At 41.1% G+C, this 19,776-nt stretch overlaps 1 protein-coding gene across 1 annotated transcript in view; it reads left to right on the top strand.

Annotated features, from left to right (window-relative positions):
* The window catches only part of ITPR2 (inositol 1,4,5-trisphosphate receptor type 2), a 404,038-nt gene that overhangs the window by 343,526 nt on the left and 40,736 nt on the right, over positions 1 to 19,776 (top strand). Inside the window, exons 53-54 of the mRNA XM_087814750.1 lie at positions 9,784 to 9,914; positions 10,990 to 11,155. Of these exons, the coding sequence (XP_087670876.1) occupies positions 9,784 to 9,914; positions 10,990 to 11,155 (297 nt within the window). The remainder of the gene's footprint in view (positions 1 to 9,783; positions 9,915 to 10,989; positions 11,156 to 19,776) is intronic.

Below are 19,776 nucleotides of genomic sequence, written 5' to 3' on the forward strand. Positions count from 1 at the left end.
CCTAGAGAGGGCAGGAGGGAGGAAGGGACAGAGAGAATATGGTACTTTCCCTGCTTCCAAAGGAGCAAATGGAACCAGGCACATAGAAATAATTTTTTAAACTCTAGTTCTCAATTGTTTGGAAACTATGGCATATGCAAAATTTAATGAGCTGTTGAAGGAATTAGTGATTTGTTTCCAGAAGTAGCAACAATTTAGGGAGTATATGCCTGTAAAGAGTTAAAGAGTTTTAGATCTATAAGAAAGGAGTGGCTTTAGTCTCTATCATGCTAATGAAGGGCAACAGCAGACTCAGGGAAGATGAAGGAAGAAAGTGAAGCAGGGTGCAAGGATGGCTGTGCCTCTTCCACCTGGGAGCACATTGTCTGCTTGTAAATGACGGGGCCTTCATTCCCAGGTTGCCCTTTTCCTTGAAATGTTGGACCATTGCTTGAAGAAAAATGGAGAGTCCCTTCTACTGACTCAGTGTTTCATGATTTATAACCTAAAGGGAGAAAAAACCACATGAGTACATTTTATCCCAGTGTGCCCGGCCGCTGTAGGGATTGAGCAGTTGCCACGAAGAATTTTTTCTCCCCTACCTCCTGGGAACCCAGTCAAGGCTTCCAAACAACTAACCCGCTCACGCTCTGCTCGTGTAGCTCACTGTGCTCTGCAGTTTCTAAAGTTCCGTTATGCACGTTTCACCTTCGGTCTCTTCAGCCTTCCTCACGTACGACGGCACTGACGCTTGATGTCACATCCAGGCCGAGAAGCTGAGTGGTGGTGTCTGACTCTGGATGGTGGAATTTGTAATCACACCACACTCTTGACCCATATGTGGCTGACTGCTGGCTAAAGTGCCGTCCTTCACTGGTTCCAATGTCAAGCCATAAATGCCTATCCTGTACTCATATGATTGGGAGTTGGGGATTTCAAGTGTAAAAGCATGCATTTATTTCTATTTATTTCTGCCAACCTGCAATCCAAGGACTGCTCCATTTTGTCCTGTGAATGGACTGGGAGTTTTCTGACCAGCTGATCTCTCGGTTTCAGGTCCCTTCCAGTTCTAAGGTGTCATGGTACCTTTACGGTCCTGATTCTGTTAAGCAATATATTTATTCTCTCTTGTGTCATCCTCAAGTTTGATCAGCTCTAGAACAGGGATTGACAAACTATGGCACATGGGGAAATCTGACTTATCACCTTGGGCTAAAAATGGTTGTATCATTTTTTAAAGTTTTTTTTTTTCTTTAAAGAAAAATATGCAGCGGAAACTATACGTGGCCTACAAAGTCAATTTGTCATCTGGCTCTTTACATAAAAAATAAAAAGTGCCAACCTCTGCTCTAAAATATTTTCATTAAAGGTGCTAGAAATGCTGCATAGGACAGTGCTGAGGACAGAGATCTTTCTTTAGCTTGCTTCTAGAGACATTCCTTTACATTGACATAGTCACGTTTTGTGCAGTTCTTCAGCCTCATGGAAATTTATCTAAAATAGACTACCATTTAGCTCATGTTTCTCCATCTTTAAAAGAATTTATTAAGCTCCTTCTTGAAGCCTCCTTGCCAAAGCCCAGATACATAAAGTCTCCCACATCCCCAATTTGAGGTTAATCTGAACCCATACTGGCCTCTCCTGATCTCGACTCCTTCCCATATGATCACCGTAATGATCCACTTTGGTGTGTTAACTTGGGGACAAGCATCAAGTTCATTTGTGAGCAGCTTGCAGAATCTGTCACAATCTCAAATTTAGGTCTAAAGATGCTGCTTTGCTTTTATCAATATCCATGATTTTTTAAAAATCACAGAGAGGGATTTAAAAAACTTGGACATGATTTAAGTAGCTGGGTAAAATTAAATAGCTAGATAAAATTAAATAGCTCTTAGGATCTTTGGGGCACCTTGAACGTCAATTATTGTCACTAGTGTGTATCTTTTTTCTATTCAAAATTTTTTCTCCTTAACAGAGTATGAAAAATAATTTTAAAATTTACTTCCTTGTTAACACAAATATTTTAACAACATGGATCTAACATACATAAATAACCCTATTCCTTGCCTTGCTCTTCTACATCTGAATATTACTTTAAAATTATTTCCTTTATTTTAAAGAAAATATACTTTAACTATGGTGTGATTTTTAAGAACAGAATATTACTTTGCCAGTGAACCAACAGCAAAGCTAGTGTTCCGTTCCTCCCACCAGTGTCTAGAACAGTGGCTGACCCAGGGGCCCCTAGTACAGCGGTTGAGCTAGTGATGCTCTTCCCACCCTGGGAGCTGGAAGCTCCTAAGGCACTGTGAGGTCACTGAAAGAGCGTAGTCTCCTGGAGTGAGATCTTCCAGATCATACATGGTGTAAACATACCCCAGGTCATGGCTGCCCAGCTCTGTGCAATTCTATAGATTTTAGGCTTTCCACCATTCCCCAGGCATTGTTGTTGAAGCTCCACCAGGCATTCTATTATAATTGTTTCATATACTATTACTAAAGGGACATTTTGGTCTTAACATTGAAAAAAATGAAGTGAGCCCTAGCCAGTTTGGCTCAGTGATTAGAGCATTGGCCTGTGGACTGAAGGGTCCTGGGATCGATTCCTGCCAAGGGCACGCACTTCAGTTGTGGGATCGATCTCCGGCCCCGGGCAGGCTGTGTGCAGGAGGCAACCAATGATGTATCTCCCTCACATCGATGTTTCTCTCTCTGTCCTCTCTCTCTCTGCCTTCTACTCTCTCTTAAAAGCAATGGAAAAAATATCCTCGGATGAAGATTAAAAAAAAAAAGAAAAAAATGAAGTGAATATTTTTGTAAAACAGGAAATTAGTTGGCTGCTCAGTACATCATTTGGTGATGATAATAGTAATAATTTTTAAAACCTTGTGTATTTATTCATTCCTCCGTACATCAATATTTGGTGAGCCTGTACGATGAGCCAGCCACCATGCTAGGTATTCAGGACACACTGTTGAGTAAATAAGCACGGACCCTGTCCCTTATGGAACTTATAAAATAGTGGGAGAATCACAAAAAGATATAAAATATGATGAGTCCTGCAAGTGGTGCTGTGATATAGGTAATCCCAAGAGAGCCTGGCTGTGGGAAGATCAAATAGAAAGGCCTTTCTGAGGAGGGATTATTTAAACTGAGACATGAAGGAGGGGAAGGAAGCAGTCAGGCCAAGAGGAAGGAGAAGCGCATCCTGGTCGCAGGGAGCAGCATGTGGAGACCCTCAGGCCTGTTCGAGGAGAGATGGATGCGGGTAATTATCCTCATATTATAGGTAAAAACACTGCAGGACCTTAAGGAAGATCACATGGCTAGTAAATCAATCTAGATCTCTGATTCCAAAGCCTGTACTCCAGCCTTCTCAATTTTATTGCCTCCTAATTAAAGGATTGATCTCTATAAATTATTTCTTCCCTAACCCAAATTTAGAGATTGTTAAAATTCTGCCTTTCCCCGAGAATGCATACTGTGTTCTTAAGGCCATTTCTTAAATACTCTCGATCATGTATTTATCAACTGCAGTTAACCCCTTCCCCCGACAGTCCAGGGGATATTTGGCAATGTCTTGAGACGTGTGTGGTTGTCAAAACTCTGGGAGGAGTGCTACTGGCAGCTAGTAAGTAGAGGCCAGTGATGCTGCTAAACACCCCACAATGCACAGGACGGCTCCCACCACAAAGAATTATCCAGCCAAAATATCAATAGTGCTGAGGTTCAGAAACTCTGTTCTCTTACAGAGTCTATTTGGATATTAGTTTGTTACTGAATACAAATTTGTAAAAGGCTTCTCCTAAAAACTTCTACAGCTTCTTACTCTCCTAAAATATTACACAAAGAACACAACTTCCCCTTTCTCTGTGGACAGATGGGGACAATCCTTCCAGGTGTATTATTCAAGGAGCAGAGTCTCCATTTTTTTAGGCTCCACCTGAGATGGGAACGGTGGGGAGAGGCCATATCATTTTTTAGGAAAAACCCCCAGAGTAGGGAGGAAAGGATAGTGGAGGAATTTCTGCACTGGAGGTGTGACAGACATTGTTGGGAGCAGTAGGTGTTGGGAGCATTGTTGGTGGCAGTAGGTTTTCACAATCAGGAATCATTCCTAAATCGGTATGAAAAGCTACAGGAATGCCTGTATTGAGCTACTCTTTCTTCTGACCCCTTTTTGCATTTGACTTGGCAAATAATAAAATTTATGTGATTGAAAATTCCATGGATTTAATCTTCTAGCCCTTGCCCCCTTTAAATTTTGGCCACATGTATTTAACTGCAGTAGTAGAGTGAAAGCTAGAGCCTGGTGTTTGCTGTGCGGCATGTGTCACTTAGATTTAAAAATAACTTTTCTGTGTCTAAGACCAGGATTACATTTAATTTGCAAACCCTAGTGTGCATTTGTGATGGCCTTGGTTCATTACCTTGTGGACAGCAGGACCACATTACAAAGGCCCAGACATACACAGAGGCATAATAACAGCCTCGTGGTGACTGGGAGGCAGTGGCCGAGGCAGCTCCAGCCGATGCCAGTAGGGTCTTTGTCCCAGCGGCAGCGCAGTAACCGGCAACCAACTGTGGTTGGGAAAAAAAAAGAATTTTTATTTCATTTGCTACAGACCTCCCTGACTTCCTAGACAAAAATATTCACTTAAAAAATAAACCCAAATAACTGATTTTCTAGAAAAGTAAGGCCTGTGTGAGGCATTTTACAAAACACAGTCACAGTTATTTTCTAAGTAAAAATCATTTGAATGTACAGAAAGGGGAGGAAGTTCACAGATGTCTAACATTTATGGGTAATTCAAATTGAAAATGTTTTGGTGGTTTACTTTAACGAAAAAGATTGATAAATACCGGAAACTAATCAGCCTCTGAATGCCACTCTACATTTTGGCTTCCTTCTAAGTACCCAGTGTTTTAAGTTTTTTTCTATTTAAAAAAATTTTTATATCAGCATTTCCATAATGACTTGATGATAATTAAAGTTTAAGACTAACAAACAAATTTAATTGCACTCAAATTTTTAAATATAACTCAGTGACAATCTATTGCTTTTTTAAAAAAAACCTATCAAAATGAATAATTTAATTACTTTAATAATGTAATTTAAAGCAGAAGAAATAGCATTATTGTATGGTCTTATTCAAGCATGTCCAGTATTAAAAAAACACACAAAACTTCGTAATAGAGCAGCGTTTCTCAGCCTCAACACTGTGGACATTTTAACCAGACTAACACCTCAGATAGGGGGGAAATACTTCAGAGCCAATAGAATATATTTTTGTTCCTTTCTTCATATGAAACATTTTATTTCTATTATGAATTAAGAAAAAGCATTTTACTAATACTCAACTAAATATGAGAATAACTTAATCTCATGTTGTTCAAGTAGAAAATTTGTTGATTATGTTAAAACTATAACTTTGCATAAGATTTTACTGCCATTTATTGGTAATACTGATAATTATGATACCTGGAATTTAATATACCCTATGTCCCAAACAATGTTCTAAGTTCCTTACACGTATATATTTAGCTCTTTTTAAATGTCTCCACATGAAAGTCTGTTTCCACTCATTCTTTCCTTTTGCATGTAAACAGCCATGCCCCTCACTCCTTCTATAACTGCTTCTGTTTTCATCATTACCCCCTTGCCACCATGAGCTGGACCATTTTTTTTTACATCTGAAATCTTTTCCTTGCTACCATCTGTTCCCCCTCTTCCTCGTAGGTCCTAATTCAACCTTCCCCTGCATTCTCGTGTCCCCACAAATTAATATCCTGTCATTCTCCTTCCTTTCAGTGCCAAGTGTTTCTATGAAACACTGGTTACACTCTCTCCGCCCCCACACGCTTCTCCTTCACTACTGGCCATCTTCCTGTCCTTGCCTGTGACCTCATTGCTAAAGCCACCTACCCTTCCTGGCTTCTCCTTGCCTTTGGCGCTTCTGTAATTCTGACATTTTTTGGTACCTTGTCCATCTTTAAATTATTTCCTTCCTTCATTTGGGATCCCAGTGCTCTCCCAGCTCTCTCGTCTTCTCTAGCTTTTAAAAATGTTTTCTCACCTTACCCTGTAAGCTTAAGAGTCATCGCGAGTGTTTCCTTGTCTTCATCAGAACGGCCCACGTCCAGTCCCTCCTTCTGGATTGTCGTTTCTATGACCTACTGGGACCATCCTTGGTCAAGTCACCTGCGGCCGGGAGCTTCGCTGTGATACTAACGCTGCCTTCCTGCTCGCGCCTAGCGTCCCGCCAGCTCCGTTCATTGTTCTTTCCATTCCCCCTGGCCTTACCCTGTGGACGCTTGTAGCACATCATGCCCAAATGATTGCCGTGGCCACCTAAGTGGTCTTCCCACCTCTGCCCATTCTTTCCTCTTCAGCTCACCCACTATGTCACCACTGGACTACTTGTCAGAAATCCCTGCTTTGAATATTTCCCTCTCTTCCCCCGACTCAAGATTTCTACCATGGCCCATGGCCTGCCAGAGAAAACCCAGACTCTCTAGGGCTGCCCAGAGAGCTCGCAGCCTTGCCGTCCACTCCACTCCATGCTGCTGATTTGCTGTTCATCGCAGCGGCGAGCACTGTTTCTACCTCTGGGGCTCCCTGCTCACGCCGTGGGAAATGCCCCCCTCCTGTCCTATCCATGGGAAATGCCCCCCTCCTCCTGTCCTATGCATGGGAAATGCCCCCCTCCTGTCCTATCCATGGGAAATGCCCCGCTCCTGTCCTATCCATGGGAAATGCCCCGCTCCTGTCCTATCCATGGGAAATGCCCCCCTCCTGTCCTATCCATGGGAAATGCCCCGCTCCTGTCCTGTCCATTGCATACTCAGGGCAGACTTGGCATCTACATTAATTAGAGGGACTCCCCTTTACGTACTCATGGTATGAAAGACTCTCTCCCAATTCTAATCTCTTTTCACGACTTCTGTGGCTTTCGTTGCACATTCATTTGTCTCAGTACCTAAGTACAACGAGTCCTCCCTCAGCATTATCGATAGGTGCTGGGAAACAACGGAAATCGAAACCGGTTTTACCATAAGCTGGTATGAACAAGAGTTAAGTTCCTGTGGCAGCTCATCAGTGTTATAATGAAACGATGTTGAGCAAAACGCCGTTATCCAAGGACCTTCGTTATGTGTTTTATCTCATACTGTTTCACCACCTAGACGGTAAACCACCTTGGCCCTGTTGAAAGTTCTCCAGTGGCTTTCCACGGTGTGCGGGACAAAGTGTAAACCCCTCGTCTTGGTGTATGAGTTTCCCCTCCCCTGATCCCTGCCCGCCTCTCTTCCCACGCCTCCCGCGCTCGTGTGCATACACCCAAGGCTCCGTCATCCAGTGCGCCCGCGGTTCCCCAAGCACCGCATATGCTTTCATGCCTGTCTTGCCTTTGCTCGTCCCATTTCATCTGCCTGGGAGGTTTTGCTTCACTGATTATACTGGCCAAACATGCCCCTCTTTCAAGATTCCACTCAGGCGCCACCTCCTTCAGGATGCTTGTCCCTGACACCCAGCCCATGAGGCGCACATCCTTCCTGCCTCTGCACTACCTTGTGATAGGGCACTGCCTTTGTTCATCTGCTGACCTGCCTTTCCTAGGGGAACAGAAGTTTCTAGGGGCGGCAGCACTTTCATCTTCCCACCTGTGTTCCTAGCACCTAGCCCAGGGCTGTTGATGTAGTGAAATGAGGCAGGTTTGGCTTGGGGAGGCCAGCTGGTTATGTAGATAGGTGTCCACAAGGTGGCATTTACTTAGGTGAATTTGCCATGACTCAGGGCCTGGCTTTCAGCCTGAAGGCCTGGGAACTTGGCTTAACATATTATGAGCGGATCCATCTCACAAAGATAGAATCTTATTAACCAGGCTCACAAAGGCTACTATGTAAAACTGGCATGCCTGTGCACTAGCTATTAAGGAGCGTGTTAACAGGACTTTGCTAGCATTAATCTGACCTGGGCATTTCCCCCTGTTTATGTGCCACGCAGAAAGCCAATTCTCTCATTGTATATTTGCAGCCAACTTATTTTATTTCACAATGACTAATCACATGAATTGTATGTGGATTTTACTAGCTTACCTGTGAAAGAACAACCAACCTCATTTCTAAATTCTTGGGGGGAGATGGTACTGATTAATAGGTCTTTAGTAAACATGTGTATGACATTGCTGATTAATAAACAAATTGAGATCCTGCCACTAGACAGATTGCTTTCATTGAATGGTGGCAAAGTAACATAGAGACACATTCCATCTGACCTCATTACTGGAAAACCATATTTCTCTTTAAAAATGTTTTTAACTCTCTTACACATGTCTAACTGTCTTTCTTCACATTCTCCCTTGCCATCGCATTAGAACCCAGCACCAGGTGTCCGGGACCTAAATGGCACGTTGCAGACTGAGCTCTCTCCCTGTTTTCTCTGCCTGTCTTGTCTCTTCTGCTGCTCGACTGCTGCCCTACCTCCTCCCCATTTCTCCTTCCTCCAAAAGCAGTTTTATTTCTTCTACTTTCTAAGTCAGAATTGCCTTGCGGCTCACCTCTAAGGCAAGTGGTCCAGCACAGACTCCGCTGAGGCCTCTGATGCTGCATTTGGTGCCCACACATCTCTGATTTCAGCCCTTCTGCCACGGTGCATGTTTTTAAAAGAAATAGCTCTGAATAAAATGAAAAGACTGGGATCCCTCATCCAAGTGATGTTATAATAAAATCAGTTCACAAGAGGAGAACCAGCCTTTCGTAACAAAGTACCAAATGGGCTGTTGGTCCTAGATCATGTAGACAATATTAGGCTGATTCTTTTTTTTTCCTTTGGTGGTGGTGGTTTTTACACTCACGCCTTGATTGGCTGGCTGTGGCTGCACAATTCCAAAATTCAGCACCACTATGGTTCTTTAATTTTGTAACAAGAGAAATACATTTCTGCTCACTCATCAAATTAGGAAACCCTGATTCCAGTGTCTAATTTAGTTTGAATTTTTTACTATTTGTAATGACTGGCAAATTATTACCAAGTTTGGTAACTTTGCCATTCGGCACAATAAGACTAGAAATTTTTCTGTCACGTTAGATCTTTTCTCTCTCCCCATTCCTCCCTAAATATTTTCACATAAATAATTTGTATAAAATAAATTGTTCACATAAATACATTGTGCTTCTTATCTGTAGCTCCATGCTGGTTATTAAGAAAGCTTAGACTTTAACCAAATTAATGAAATAATATCTACCCGAAGTTTTAAGCATCTATAATGTGTATGCCAGTCTCTGGGCAAAGTGTTTTACATATCTTAACTATAACCCTCTGACGGGTTTAATCCGTAAACAAACCTCCCATTTTACAGGTGAGGCTACTGAGGTTAAGGAACTTGCCCGGGTCCCAGAACTGGAACAGACTGGAATTTGAAGCCAGGCCTACCTAGCTCCCTTCTGCACTCTTTCCCTGCAATCCTTTTGCTTCCTGGGTGAGCTGACTGTGTTTTCAGGCGGTCTGGCCATAATCTCCTTCTCCCCACAGCACAACAATGCTCAGTGAAGATTAGATTTCTTAGAGTTTGTCCTTCCCATGCTGTCATTTTCCACCGATGGAAGAAAAAACGATTCCAGTAGCTTTATCAGTCTGTGTCAGTCATGGACTGCCATGTGTAAAATAGGTATTGTGTGACTTAAAAAAATTGTGTCATGGCACGGTTATGAAAAAATAAACACCCCACCAGATCTTTGGAAGTAGATAATAGTGTATTTTAAACCACAAGTTTGCGGCACTGCTTAATTTGTGTTCTTTTATAGCTGATGGAGAATACGAAGACGGCATTGAAAGGACGTGTGACACTCTCCTGATGTGCATTGTCACTGTCCTGAACCAGGGCCTCAGGAACGGCGGTGGTGTGGGCGATGTGCTGAGGAGGCCATCGAAAGATGTAAGCTGGAGGAAAAGTATTTTTCCAAGAAGCACAGATCATTTTTTAAAACTCTCATAACAACATTTATAACATGTTTTTTGTTTTCAGGGTACTATCTTGTGTCGTTTCCTTTAAAAGTATAATGGTAGTCATTAAAACCAATTAATTGTTTGCTAGGATTACATACAAATCACTAACATACTAAAAGTCTATGTTGCTGGCGGAGTTATGAAACGTTTCCAAGTTTGAACTGTGTATTGTGTTACAGCAACAAAATCGTGATTACAGACCTTATAGAGGAGTTGAGTGTTACATAAATAATAGAAACTAGACTGCCTCTTGTCTGTCAGGTTTCTCAGGCATGAAGATTTACTCTTTGCCTCCGAATATGAGTAGCCTTCATTATTTATCCATGATGAACATAAAATTTAAACAAATTCTAACAGGATTTCATATCTTAAAATGGCAAGGCTGAGAAAGTTCCTATTAGCTGCAAAATCTCAAGCACCAGGCTGGGAGCTTGAAAAATCTCAGTTCCCCAACAGGCTAACTGTATCACCTTGTTAATTCATCTAATGTTTCCTCCTCTATGACAAAGCTGGATTACATAACCTCCAATGTGTACTTTAATACTGTTCATCAAGTAGAAATAGCTTGAGCTGTACGTACTTGACCCTATAAGGCCAAGAACAAAACCTACTCCACAAACTGACAAATCGTTATTCTCCTCGACTTTTGGAATTGATGTTTGTATCTCTTTTGTGCAACTTCTGGGTGTGCAACCTACTGCACCAAAGTGCATTTATCATGATGACAACGTGGTTTTTGATAAAAAGCAAGTCTCTCCATTGTGGAAGTGGGAGTGGGGGCAGTGTAAGTCTTAGAGAATGGAAGGGGTTCAGGGAACAGGCTATGAAGCTTTTCTCATTACATTGAAAGGAAATGAAAATAGAAGTTTTCCCTACTTGGAATAGTGTTTATATTGATTTAACAAATATTTATTGACTATATTCCCCTTGCTAGACAATATGCTAAATCACCATGCCTTGAAAATGTATATGTATATTTTTTTTATTTTAAATTTTTATTTCAGGAGCCCTTGTTTGCTGCTCGAGTGGTATATGACCTTCTTTTTTATTTCATTGTTATCATTATCGTTCTTAACTTGATTTTTGGTGTCATCATTGATACTTTTGCTGATCTCAGAAGTGAAAAACAGAAAAAAGAAGAAATTCTAAAGACAACCTGCTTCATCTGTGGTAAGTGTTCTCAAGACACTAAAATAATAGCTGACACTGCCCAGGAGGGGCTAGAATGGTGTTTATGTGTCATGCTTTGGGGAAAATCCTTTCAAAATGAAAGCTGGACAAAATTCAGATTATGTAACTGAGCATTGGACTGGGGTTCTCTGTTCCATAAATAGCTAGAAGAATTACATCCCAAAGCTACCTTATCATTATTTCTGCAATTTCTATGATTCTCTGAGTATTGAACATGTTGCAAAATACCAAAAGGTTCCATCAACTGGTAAACAGATTTTTCATCACAGGAACATATTGATTAAATAATGGGATGATTCTTTTTTATTTTGTTAGATTATGAATCCACTGATGATTTTTCCAGGAGTTTGAACATTTACTCACTGACACTCTGTTTTCAGTTCTGAACTGTGCTGCTTTCTCTGTTTTCTCTATTTCTCTCTCCCTCCACACACTGTCCTCCCTTCTCCCATCACTAGTTCTCTCAGGCCCAACCTTTTCTTTGCCCTCTTCATTCCCTTAGGCTCTACCCTCTTCTCTGCGTGCCTCAGCTCTTTCTGCCTTTCATTAACTCTGTAGCTGGCCTAGTTACCCTAGAATCCTTTCCCATCCTGGAATAACCCCCAACTCCAGCCTACACTCACCATCTATTTTTCCATGTTGGGCTGAAGAATCGTTTGATAAAAGTCATAAAACAAGCACAAGAGCCTCACGACACCATTTTTCTATATTGCTTCAATGGGCCCTCAGTAAATCCCATTCCCTCCTTGGTTTGCCTTTTGTCAGCTGTCTCATTCCCCTCCATGGCTCTTCCAAACCTTCGCAGCTTCTCTCCACCAGTTGAAGGCGTACCGAGTGGTAACGTACTAATGAGCTATAGACCAAGGGAACAAACAAATTAGACACGCCCTTCCTCTACCGTAGAATTCAAACACAATATATAACATTGCCATCTAATGGGTAAGGGGAAGTGATAGAGAGGTTCACAGGTTGTGTACCTCTTCAGGCTGTGGTAGGGGGCAGGCAAGAGTCAGGAAGGCTTCTTAGAAGAAATGATAACAGAGCTGATGGTGAGAGTTGGAAGGGAGGTCGCCACGTCAGAGGGGGTAGAAGCAGAGTGGCCAGCGTAAGGAAGGGGATGCAGGCAGAGCAACGTAGTGAGAATCTTCAGTGTTGCCGGAGCTCGCATTTCTGAGCAGGGAATGCCAAGAGAGGAGGTGGACCAGATCACATGTGGCCTTTTATGTTAAAAAGCATGGACTTTATCCTATCGACTGTTAGGGGATGGTCAACCATTCAAGAATTTTAAGTAGAGGAAGACAAGGTTTTATTTCTGTCTTAGAGCACTGTGGCAGGTGTGGGAGGTCGTTCATGAGGGGACGACACTGGAGAGAGAGTAACCAGGTCGGAGGTTATGGCCATATTCCGAGTGAAAGGTAACAAAACCTTGACTCGGGAAACAGTGGTGGCAACATTAAGGGTAGAAAACAGAATCAAGAAATATTTAGGAGCTAATAAATCTCAAATGGTTTGAAGTGAATACGAAAGGGCTGGGGTACCTGGATGGATGGTAGTATCAACAGTTCAGTTTGAGAACAGAAAAAAAACAAACAGTTTTAGGTAGGAACATACTGAATTTAGCCTTGGAAATGCTAGAAATGAGGTGTGTACTGAACACCCCAGTGAGATACGCTCAGCACCGAGGTCCACATGAGTCTGAACCTCAGAGAACGTGTCTGCCGTGGAGACAGTAATCAGGGAATCCTCAGCCTGTATGTGGTAGAGAAAGCTAGAGTGAAGGGAAAGACTTCTGAGCGAGAAAGGGAGATGGAGTTCAAGTGGAAAACATCAGCATTGAAAAGTTAAAAAAACACACATAGTATAACCGTCAAGTCCAAGGGATGTGAGGAGAACCAGGGATGTGTGGCACGTTGAAGCGAAAAGAGAAAACAGCTTGGGAAGAAAGGGATTGATTAGTGACTGTCAAAGCAGAGGAGGCCAGTAACATATGAGCTGAAGTAGAGCCTTTGGGTTTCTCATTTAGGAGGCTTAGTGACTTTAGATAGAGTGGTTTCCAGGAGGGTGAGGACAGATACCAGATTGCACAATGCCGGGGAGGGGCTTCCTGGAAGGAAATTGAGGAAGAAAGAAGAGTCTTCTCTTTATGTGTCTAGATTAGCTGGAGGAAAGCAAGACTGAGATGGAGCCAAGGAAAATGCCATACAATAATTTGGGGGTTTGGGGGAGTGAACCATTGTATTGAAGGGTGAGTCCCACAGAGAAAAAAAGATGCTGCCCTTGAAAAATCTTTCTCTGTCTCGTGGTCTTGCTTTTACGCTGCTTCCTCTAAATCCTTTCTTCATGATCATAATAACTATTACGTCTGCTCACTACCTCCTAAAAGTGGTTTTTTCGGAAGAATGCATCAGTAGGGTGTAAGCCTCATTCTAAGACACGATCCTGTTTCCCATATTCTAACAACAAAAAACATGAACAATATAATAAGGCCAACACTTAACCACCATTCCTGTTCCTCTAAGCTTTTCCTTCACTGTCAAAATTCTCTTTGGCTTTTATAGTTATTAAAGTATATAGTTTTTATAGTTATTAAAAAGCCTATAGCCTATAAATTTCTTAAAACAGCACCATAACCTTCATCACCACATTGAAATGTTTTTCTCAAGTCTCATCATTAATTTCCTGCTGACCTTTCCTTCTACCTCGAATTATATCACAATTCCTATTTCATCACAATTTCCTATTTTTTCTCCCAACCCCTAGATAAGCAGTTCTGATTTTATCATTGACTCCTTGTCTCTTCTCTCTGCCCTCCTCTTTAACATCACTTTATGCACATTATTGCCAAATATGCCACCACAGCGCCAACCTCTCTCCAGGCTTTTGTCCTTTGTCTTCAGTTGTTGACTGACATGTAGAAAGGTATGACTTCCTGGCAGCCAACGTGATCATGGTATGCCTTTTCATCTCCTCCCTCTAACCCAGCACCTATCCTGACTTCCATATTGCAATGAATGACATCCCATTAGACCTTCAGTTACCTGGACTTGGAACTTCTCCATCGTTTTTAGCATCTGCTTTTTCCCCTTCTAGGACCCCCAGTTACCATGTGCTAATGAATCTTCTTTCACAAACTTACTCACTGCCTTCCACATATTCCCATAGCCACACCCTGGGGTTTTTTAGGCTCACCCTGGCTCATCCCCAAATGGCCTGCTCAGCACTGCCAGACTAATTTTTCCACTTTGAATTCATCATTTCCTTACCAAAAGTCTATCAAAAGCACTGCAGTCTATGACTCTAAAACTCCTAATTTTCCTGGCAGGTAAGGCGCCCCACAATTGGGCCCCTTCCTGGTTTGCCTACCTTTTCACCCAGTGTTCTCATTTATAGCTCCAGTTATAGTCCAACTGTATTACTCATCTTTAGCTCTCCACGTGTTCCCTCAGTTACGGTGTTTCTGTTTGGAATGCCCAAATCCCTAAGCTGTTGAACTCCTGCCCTCATTCTGAGTCCAAGTCTAATGTCATTATTCCGTGAAGCCGCCTCTGTTCTCACTAACCAGAAGCAAACGCATCTGTTCCTAAATCCCTCAGATCGCCCTTAGCTATATGGTGCTGTAGGTATTCTTGGTGCCTTATCTCCTTTGTTGGGTGCTATTCATTATCTTATGGTAGAAGATGCATGAATGTTATAGTAAACGTACGTCTCTACTGGTTCCACATCCTGGCTACGTGATGTTGCCAAGTTTTGTTTCCTTATCTGGAAAGTGGGAGATATAAGGACACACTTGGGGGTTGTGGTGAGTATAAATGAGATCTCATGTATTGGGATTCCTAGCTCAATGGTTAGCTGAGACTAAGCACTCAATACATGTTAATTTCTCTTATTTAAGAAATCTAGACCCATGTCTTATCCATTGTTATGCTTCTGTAGCATATATTGGGGATCATTCTTAAATATATTCTTAAATGAATGACTATCCAATTAGCTCCAAATTAACATTGTCTCTATACTCATGTGGTATATAACCTATAAAAGAAAGATAAAACAAGTACTAAATTAATATGTACTGCATGCAAAAATATCCAGGTGCACTGATTCCCAGATATTCTAATTTTTGTCACATGCGGGGTATCGTTTCTGTGGCATACACATGCCCACAGGGATACAGGGAAACTGGAAGGCATGGGGGATGTTGACACATGGTCTGTTTCCCAGAAGCCTCATATTTATTCAAAAATTTGAGTCGCCATTTAGGTAATTTAACTTAAGAGTAAATTTAAATTGTATTTTTACATTAGTACAAATAAAATGTTGTAAAGTAGAACAAATTTACTTTGAACATTTAAAATAATATAGAAACGTTTTTAAATATTAAAAAGTGGTGCATTTTTAGCTGCTAATCCCTGTAGCATCAGGGTTCTCTACTCTCTGCTCTGAAATGACCTTTTGTTCAGAGAAAACATGTGATCAGTGTTATGATAACATATATCTAGATATGCATTCATTCCTGGAATTGCTTACCACATATAAGATTTAATATATACCATATCTTTATATGAATTAATGACAAGAATGATTTAAACATTTGAGATATTTGGGGGCTGTGCTAGTAGCCTATAAAATAGTTGTGATTAATCAACAAATGGTTCTGGGAAGAGTCGGGTGTTAAGTTGTGATCCAAAGAGGGATAACGTATAAATAGCAGAAGAGAGAATCTCCACAGTGGGAGAGAATTGGCTCTGGAAGTGCACCTAGTGACACCCATAGTAGCAACAGAGAAGGTAGATACTGTGACAGGCGATGGGAGCAGATGGGACTTTTCTAGCCTTGAAGGCAATGACCAGATGTTTGAGAGTTATGACTCAGAAAACAATTACTAGTGATCCAGAAGGCAGTCATGATGGGGTGATAATTAGCAGATGACAGAACTGAAGCAGTAAACATAGAAAACAAATTGGCTCTGGTATCCAAGACAATGATTAATTTTGAATTACTAGAGGCTGAAAATTCAGTGAAAGGGAGAAAATGGACAGATCAGGTGTGACAAAAATAACAAAATGGAGACAGGATTTGTTGATAAGTCAGAATTCCTGTCATAAAGATAGTCAGGTTTGTAGAATTAAAGATCTTTCTAGATGATGTATAGGAGATAGATAAAGGCTATATTGTGAGAGAGGGGCTACTTAGTTTTTCTGTCAGTATATTAGTCCCTTATTATCTGTATAAAGTCACTCACTTAGTCACTCAACAATTACTTATAGAGCACCTACTATGGGCCAGGGTATTGCAGTGAACAAAAATAGACAAAAAGCACTACCATTATGGAGCTTACTTTTCAACATATGTATAAGATCAAATGGCGATAAAGGCTATGGGGAAAAGAAAGGAGAGAAGAGGAATGGGGATGCCGGGTGATGGGTGGCTGTGTACCTTCACCTTAGTCGTACGGTGTGGGAATAGTGTAGTCTTCTTTTTCCTGAGAAGTTAGTAGTGAGCACACAAAGCTCCTTTTACTCTTCTTTCTTTCTCCCTCGGTCCTCTCAGCCAATACCCTGGCTTTCATTGTTCATTTTATGCCATTTACCCTTGAACTAGACTATTTACAAATGAATTCTCTGTTTGGAAGTTCCAGCTTCCTACCTAGCACTTTAACTTGGTGGTTCTATAGGCATCTTAAACTCAACACATCTCAAATGAAATGTATCCTCCCTCCACAATCTCTTTTCTTCTCTTACGTTAGTGATATAACCTTCAATTCAGTTAGGTCAGAAAATTCAGAGTCATTCTTGATTTCTCACAAATTTCTCTCTCTAACTGGACCACGTCATGCCCTCTTATGCCTCTTACGTTTTCATTCCAAGTTCCTCTTCATTCTCTCTTGATTTACTCAGTTATTCTATCAACTTTAGTTGAATGCCTACTGTTTACCAGCTGCTGTGCCAGGTGCTGGTAAGACAAAAATACATCAGACAATAAAGCAGTAGAGCCTAAGATAGAAATCAACAAATTTTCATTGCAAAGTGTTGAGGGGATCAACTAACTGGTTGTGTCTGTGGGAGTCAGAGTGATGGGAGTGGTTGAGCTGTGTCTTGAAGAAGGAATCCCTGGAAGGCAGGAAAGAGACTGGATGGAGGCATCACATTTTCAAAGAATTTAGAGTGTTTGGAGAGTGGAGCAAAGTCAGAGTGATTCCAAGTGGATTTTCAGAGCATGAGTCTGAAGATCACTTCAAGTTCCTTGCTTGACAGGAACTTCATTAACAGAGGTAAATAAAAAGGGATAAAGAAACATTTCTGATGAGTTGAGTTTCACATACCCGTAAGCTACCCGGGAGGCAGCTGGAAATAGAAAGTGAAGTTGAGAAGAAAGGTCAGTACTGGGACTAAAGATTGAGAAATCATCAGCATGGTGGTGGTTGAAACCATGGGAACCAACAACAAAGCTCAGAGAGCAAGAATCGATGAAGGTGAGATAACCAGCTCCCCTCTCTTACATTTCCACACCCTAGTTCCTGGGCTCCACGCTCAGCCTCTTCTCCCACAGTCTTCTTCTAAGTCCTGCCACAGGAAGTTACTGACAGCCCAGCTCTGAATATGCTCCTCTCCACACAAAGCCTTCAGAATGAAATGCAGACTCCTTAGCTTTGTGTTTAAAGCTCATTATGGTTTGTGCCAAATGTACCATTTCTTCATTTCCAAATGTTCCCTTCTAACCACATCAGTGGAACTGATGCCTCCCCAAACAGGTCGTCTACTTTCATCTCTAGCTTTGCCATGCCATAGCCTCTGCCCAGATGGCAAGAGAACATGGCTTTGGCGTCAGAAATATTTTTATTTAAATACTGGCTGACTTTTCCACTAACCAAAGGTGTTGACTTGAACAATTAATTGAATCCCTCTGAATCTTGTTTCCTCACATGCTGAAAGGTCAGATTGGATTATTGGAATTATAAATCACATATTTAGACATCTTTATAGTTGTCAGCATAAATATGAGCTAAATAAAAATTAAATATCTCCTATTGCCATTCATCTCTTTTCCATTTGCCATAATCATGGCCCAAGGCCAGACATTCAAAGCTCTATAACTCTTCAAAACCATTTAAAATGTACCTAGTGAGAATTCATTTTGCCTTTCTCTAGGCTTCATTGGCAGTGTATAACACTTCAGAATGTCTGTTGTCCGTTTCCTCTGGCACATTATGGATTAATTGATAGTAGACACATTATTTTTAGAGCCCTATGTACTTTGTAACAGGTAGATAATTGTTTGAATTGAATTCTGAGAAAATCTACTTCAACATTTTCTCTCTCTTTTTTTTTTTTTTTTGGAGTAACATCTCTGTTAAGATATAATTTATATACCTTACAACTCATCCATTTAAAGTACACAATTCAGTGGTATTTAGTATATTCAGAGCTAGGCATCTACCATCGCAATTTTAGAACATTTTCACTGTCCCCAAAAGAAGCCTCCCCCCTCCCCCAACCTTTTATCCCCTTCAGCCTAAGGCAACTGTTTATCTACCATCTGCCTCTTATAGATTTGCCTATTCTGAACATTTCATATAAATGGAATCGTATAATATGTGGTCTTCTATGTCTTCCTTCTTTCACTTAGTATGTTTCAAAGGTTCATTTTGTAGCATGTATCAGTACTTCATTTATATTAATGCAGAAAATATTTATTGTATGGATATTTTGTTTATCCTTTCATCAGGTGATAAACATTTGGGTTATTTCTACTTTTTGGCTATTAATGAATAATGCTGCAGTCAAATGCTCTACCACTGAGCCACTGAGCTGTACCCCCTCTGAATAACGCTGCTATGAACAGTTCATGTCCAAGCTTTTGTGTGAACATATGTTGTTATTTCTCGTGTGTGTGTGTCTGTAGAAGTGGAGTTGCTGGGTCATATGGTAACTCTATGTTTAATCTTTTGAGGAACTGCAAAACTGTTTTTTAAAGTAGCTGTACTATTTTACATTCTCACCAACAGTGTATGAGGATTCTAATTTATCTACATCATGACCAACACTTGCTATTATCTGGTTTTGATTATAGCCATCCTAGTGGGACAACATTTTATAAGTGAAATATTCTTAAGCCATTGAATCAATATTTTATTTAGTGCCAGCTACGTACCAGGCACCATTCTAAGCCATTGGGACCATCAGTGAAGAACAGAGACAGATCTGTCTGCCCATGGACATGCAGTAAATGATAAGCGTAATAAGTTCCTGGATAGAATGACATTTCTTTCTTCTATGCTGATTAGTAGACAGGATTTTTCTTGTACGTCATTTTTACCCCTTTACCTTATACTTGTGGTCCAGTTTGACTTAACAACATTGAGATGACTACATTCAGTCGAGATGATAAGCACTATAGAGAAAGGAGGGGAAATGGGAAAGAATGATTGAGAGTGTCTGCAGAAGGGAAGGGACGGGTGATAGGATCAAATAGAGTGACTAAGTTACGCCACATTGAGAAGGTGAGATTTGAGCAAAAACTTGAAGGTAAGTGAGTTAGTCAAAGAGATACCAGAGAGAAGAGTGTTGTGGACAGAGGGAATGGCCAGTCCTAAGTCCCTGAAG

Source organism: Miniopterus natalensis, chromosome 2, assembly GCF_054644295.1.
Source record: "Miniopterus natalensis isolate mMinNat1 chromosome 2, mMinNat1.hap1, whole genome shotgun sequence".
Lineage (NCBI taxonomy): Eukaryota > Metazoa > Chordata > Mammalia > Chiroptera > Miniopteridae > Miniopterus > Miniopterus natalensis.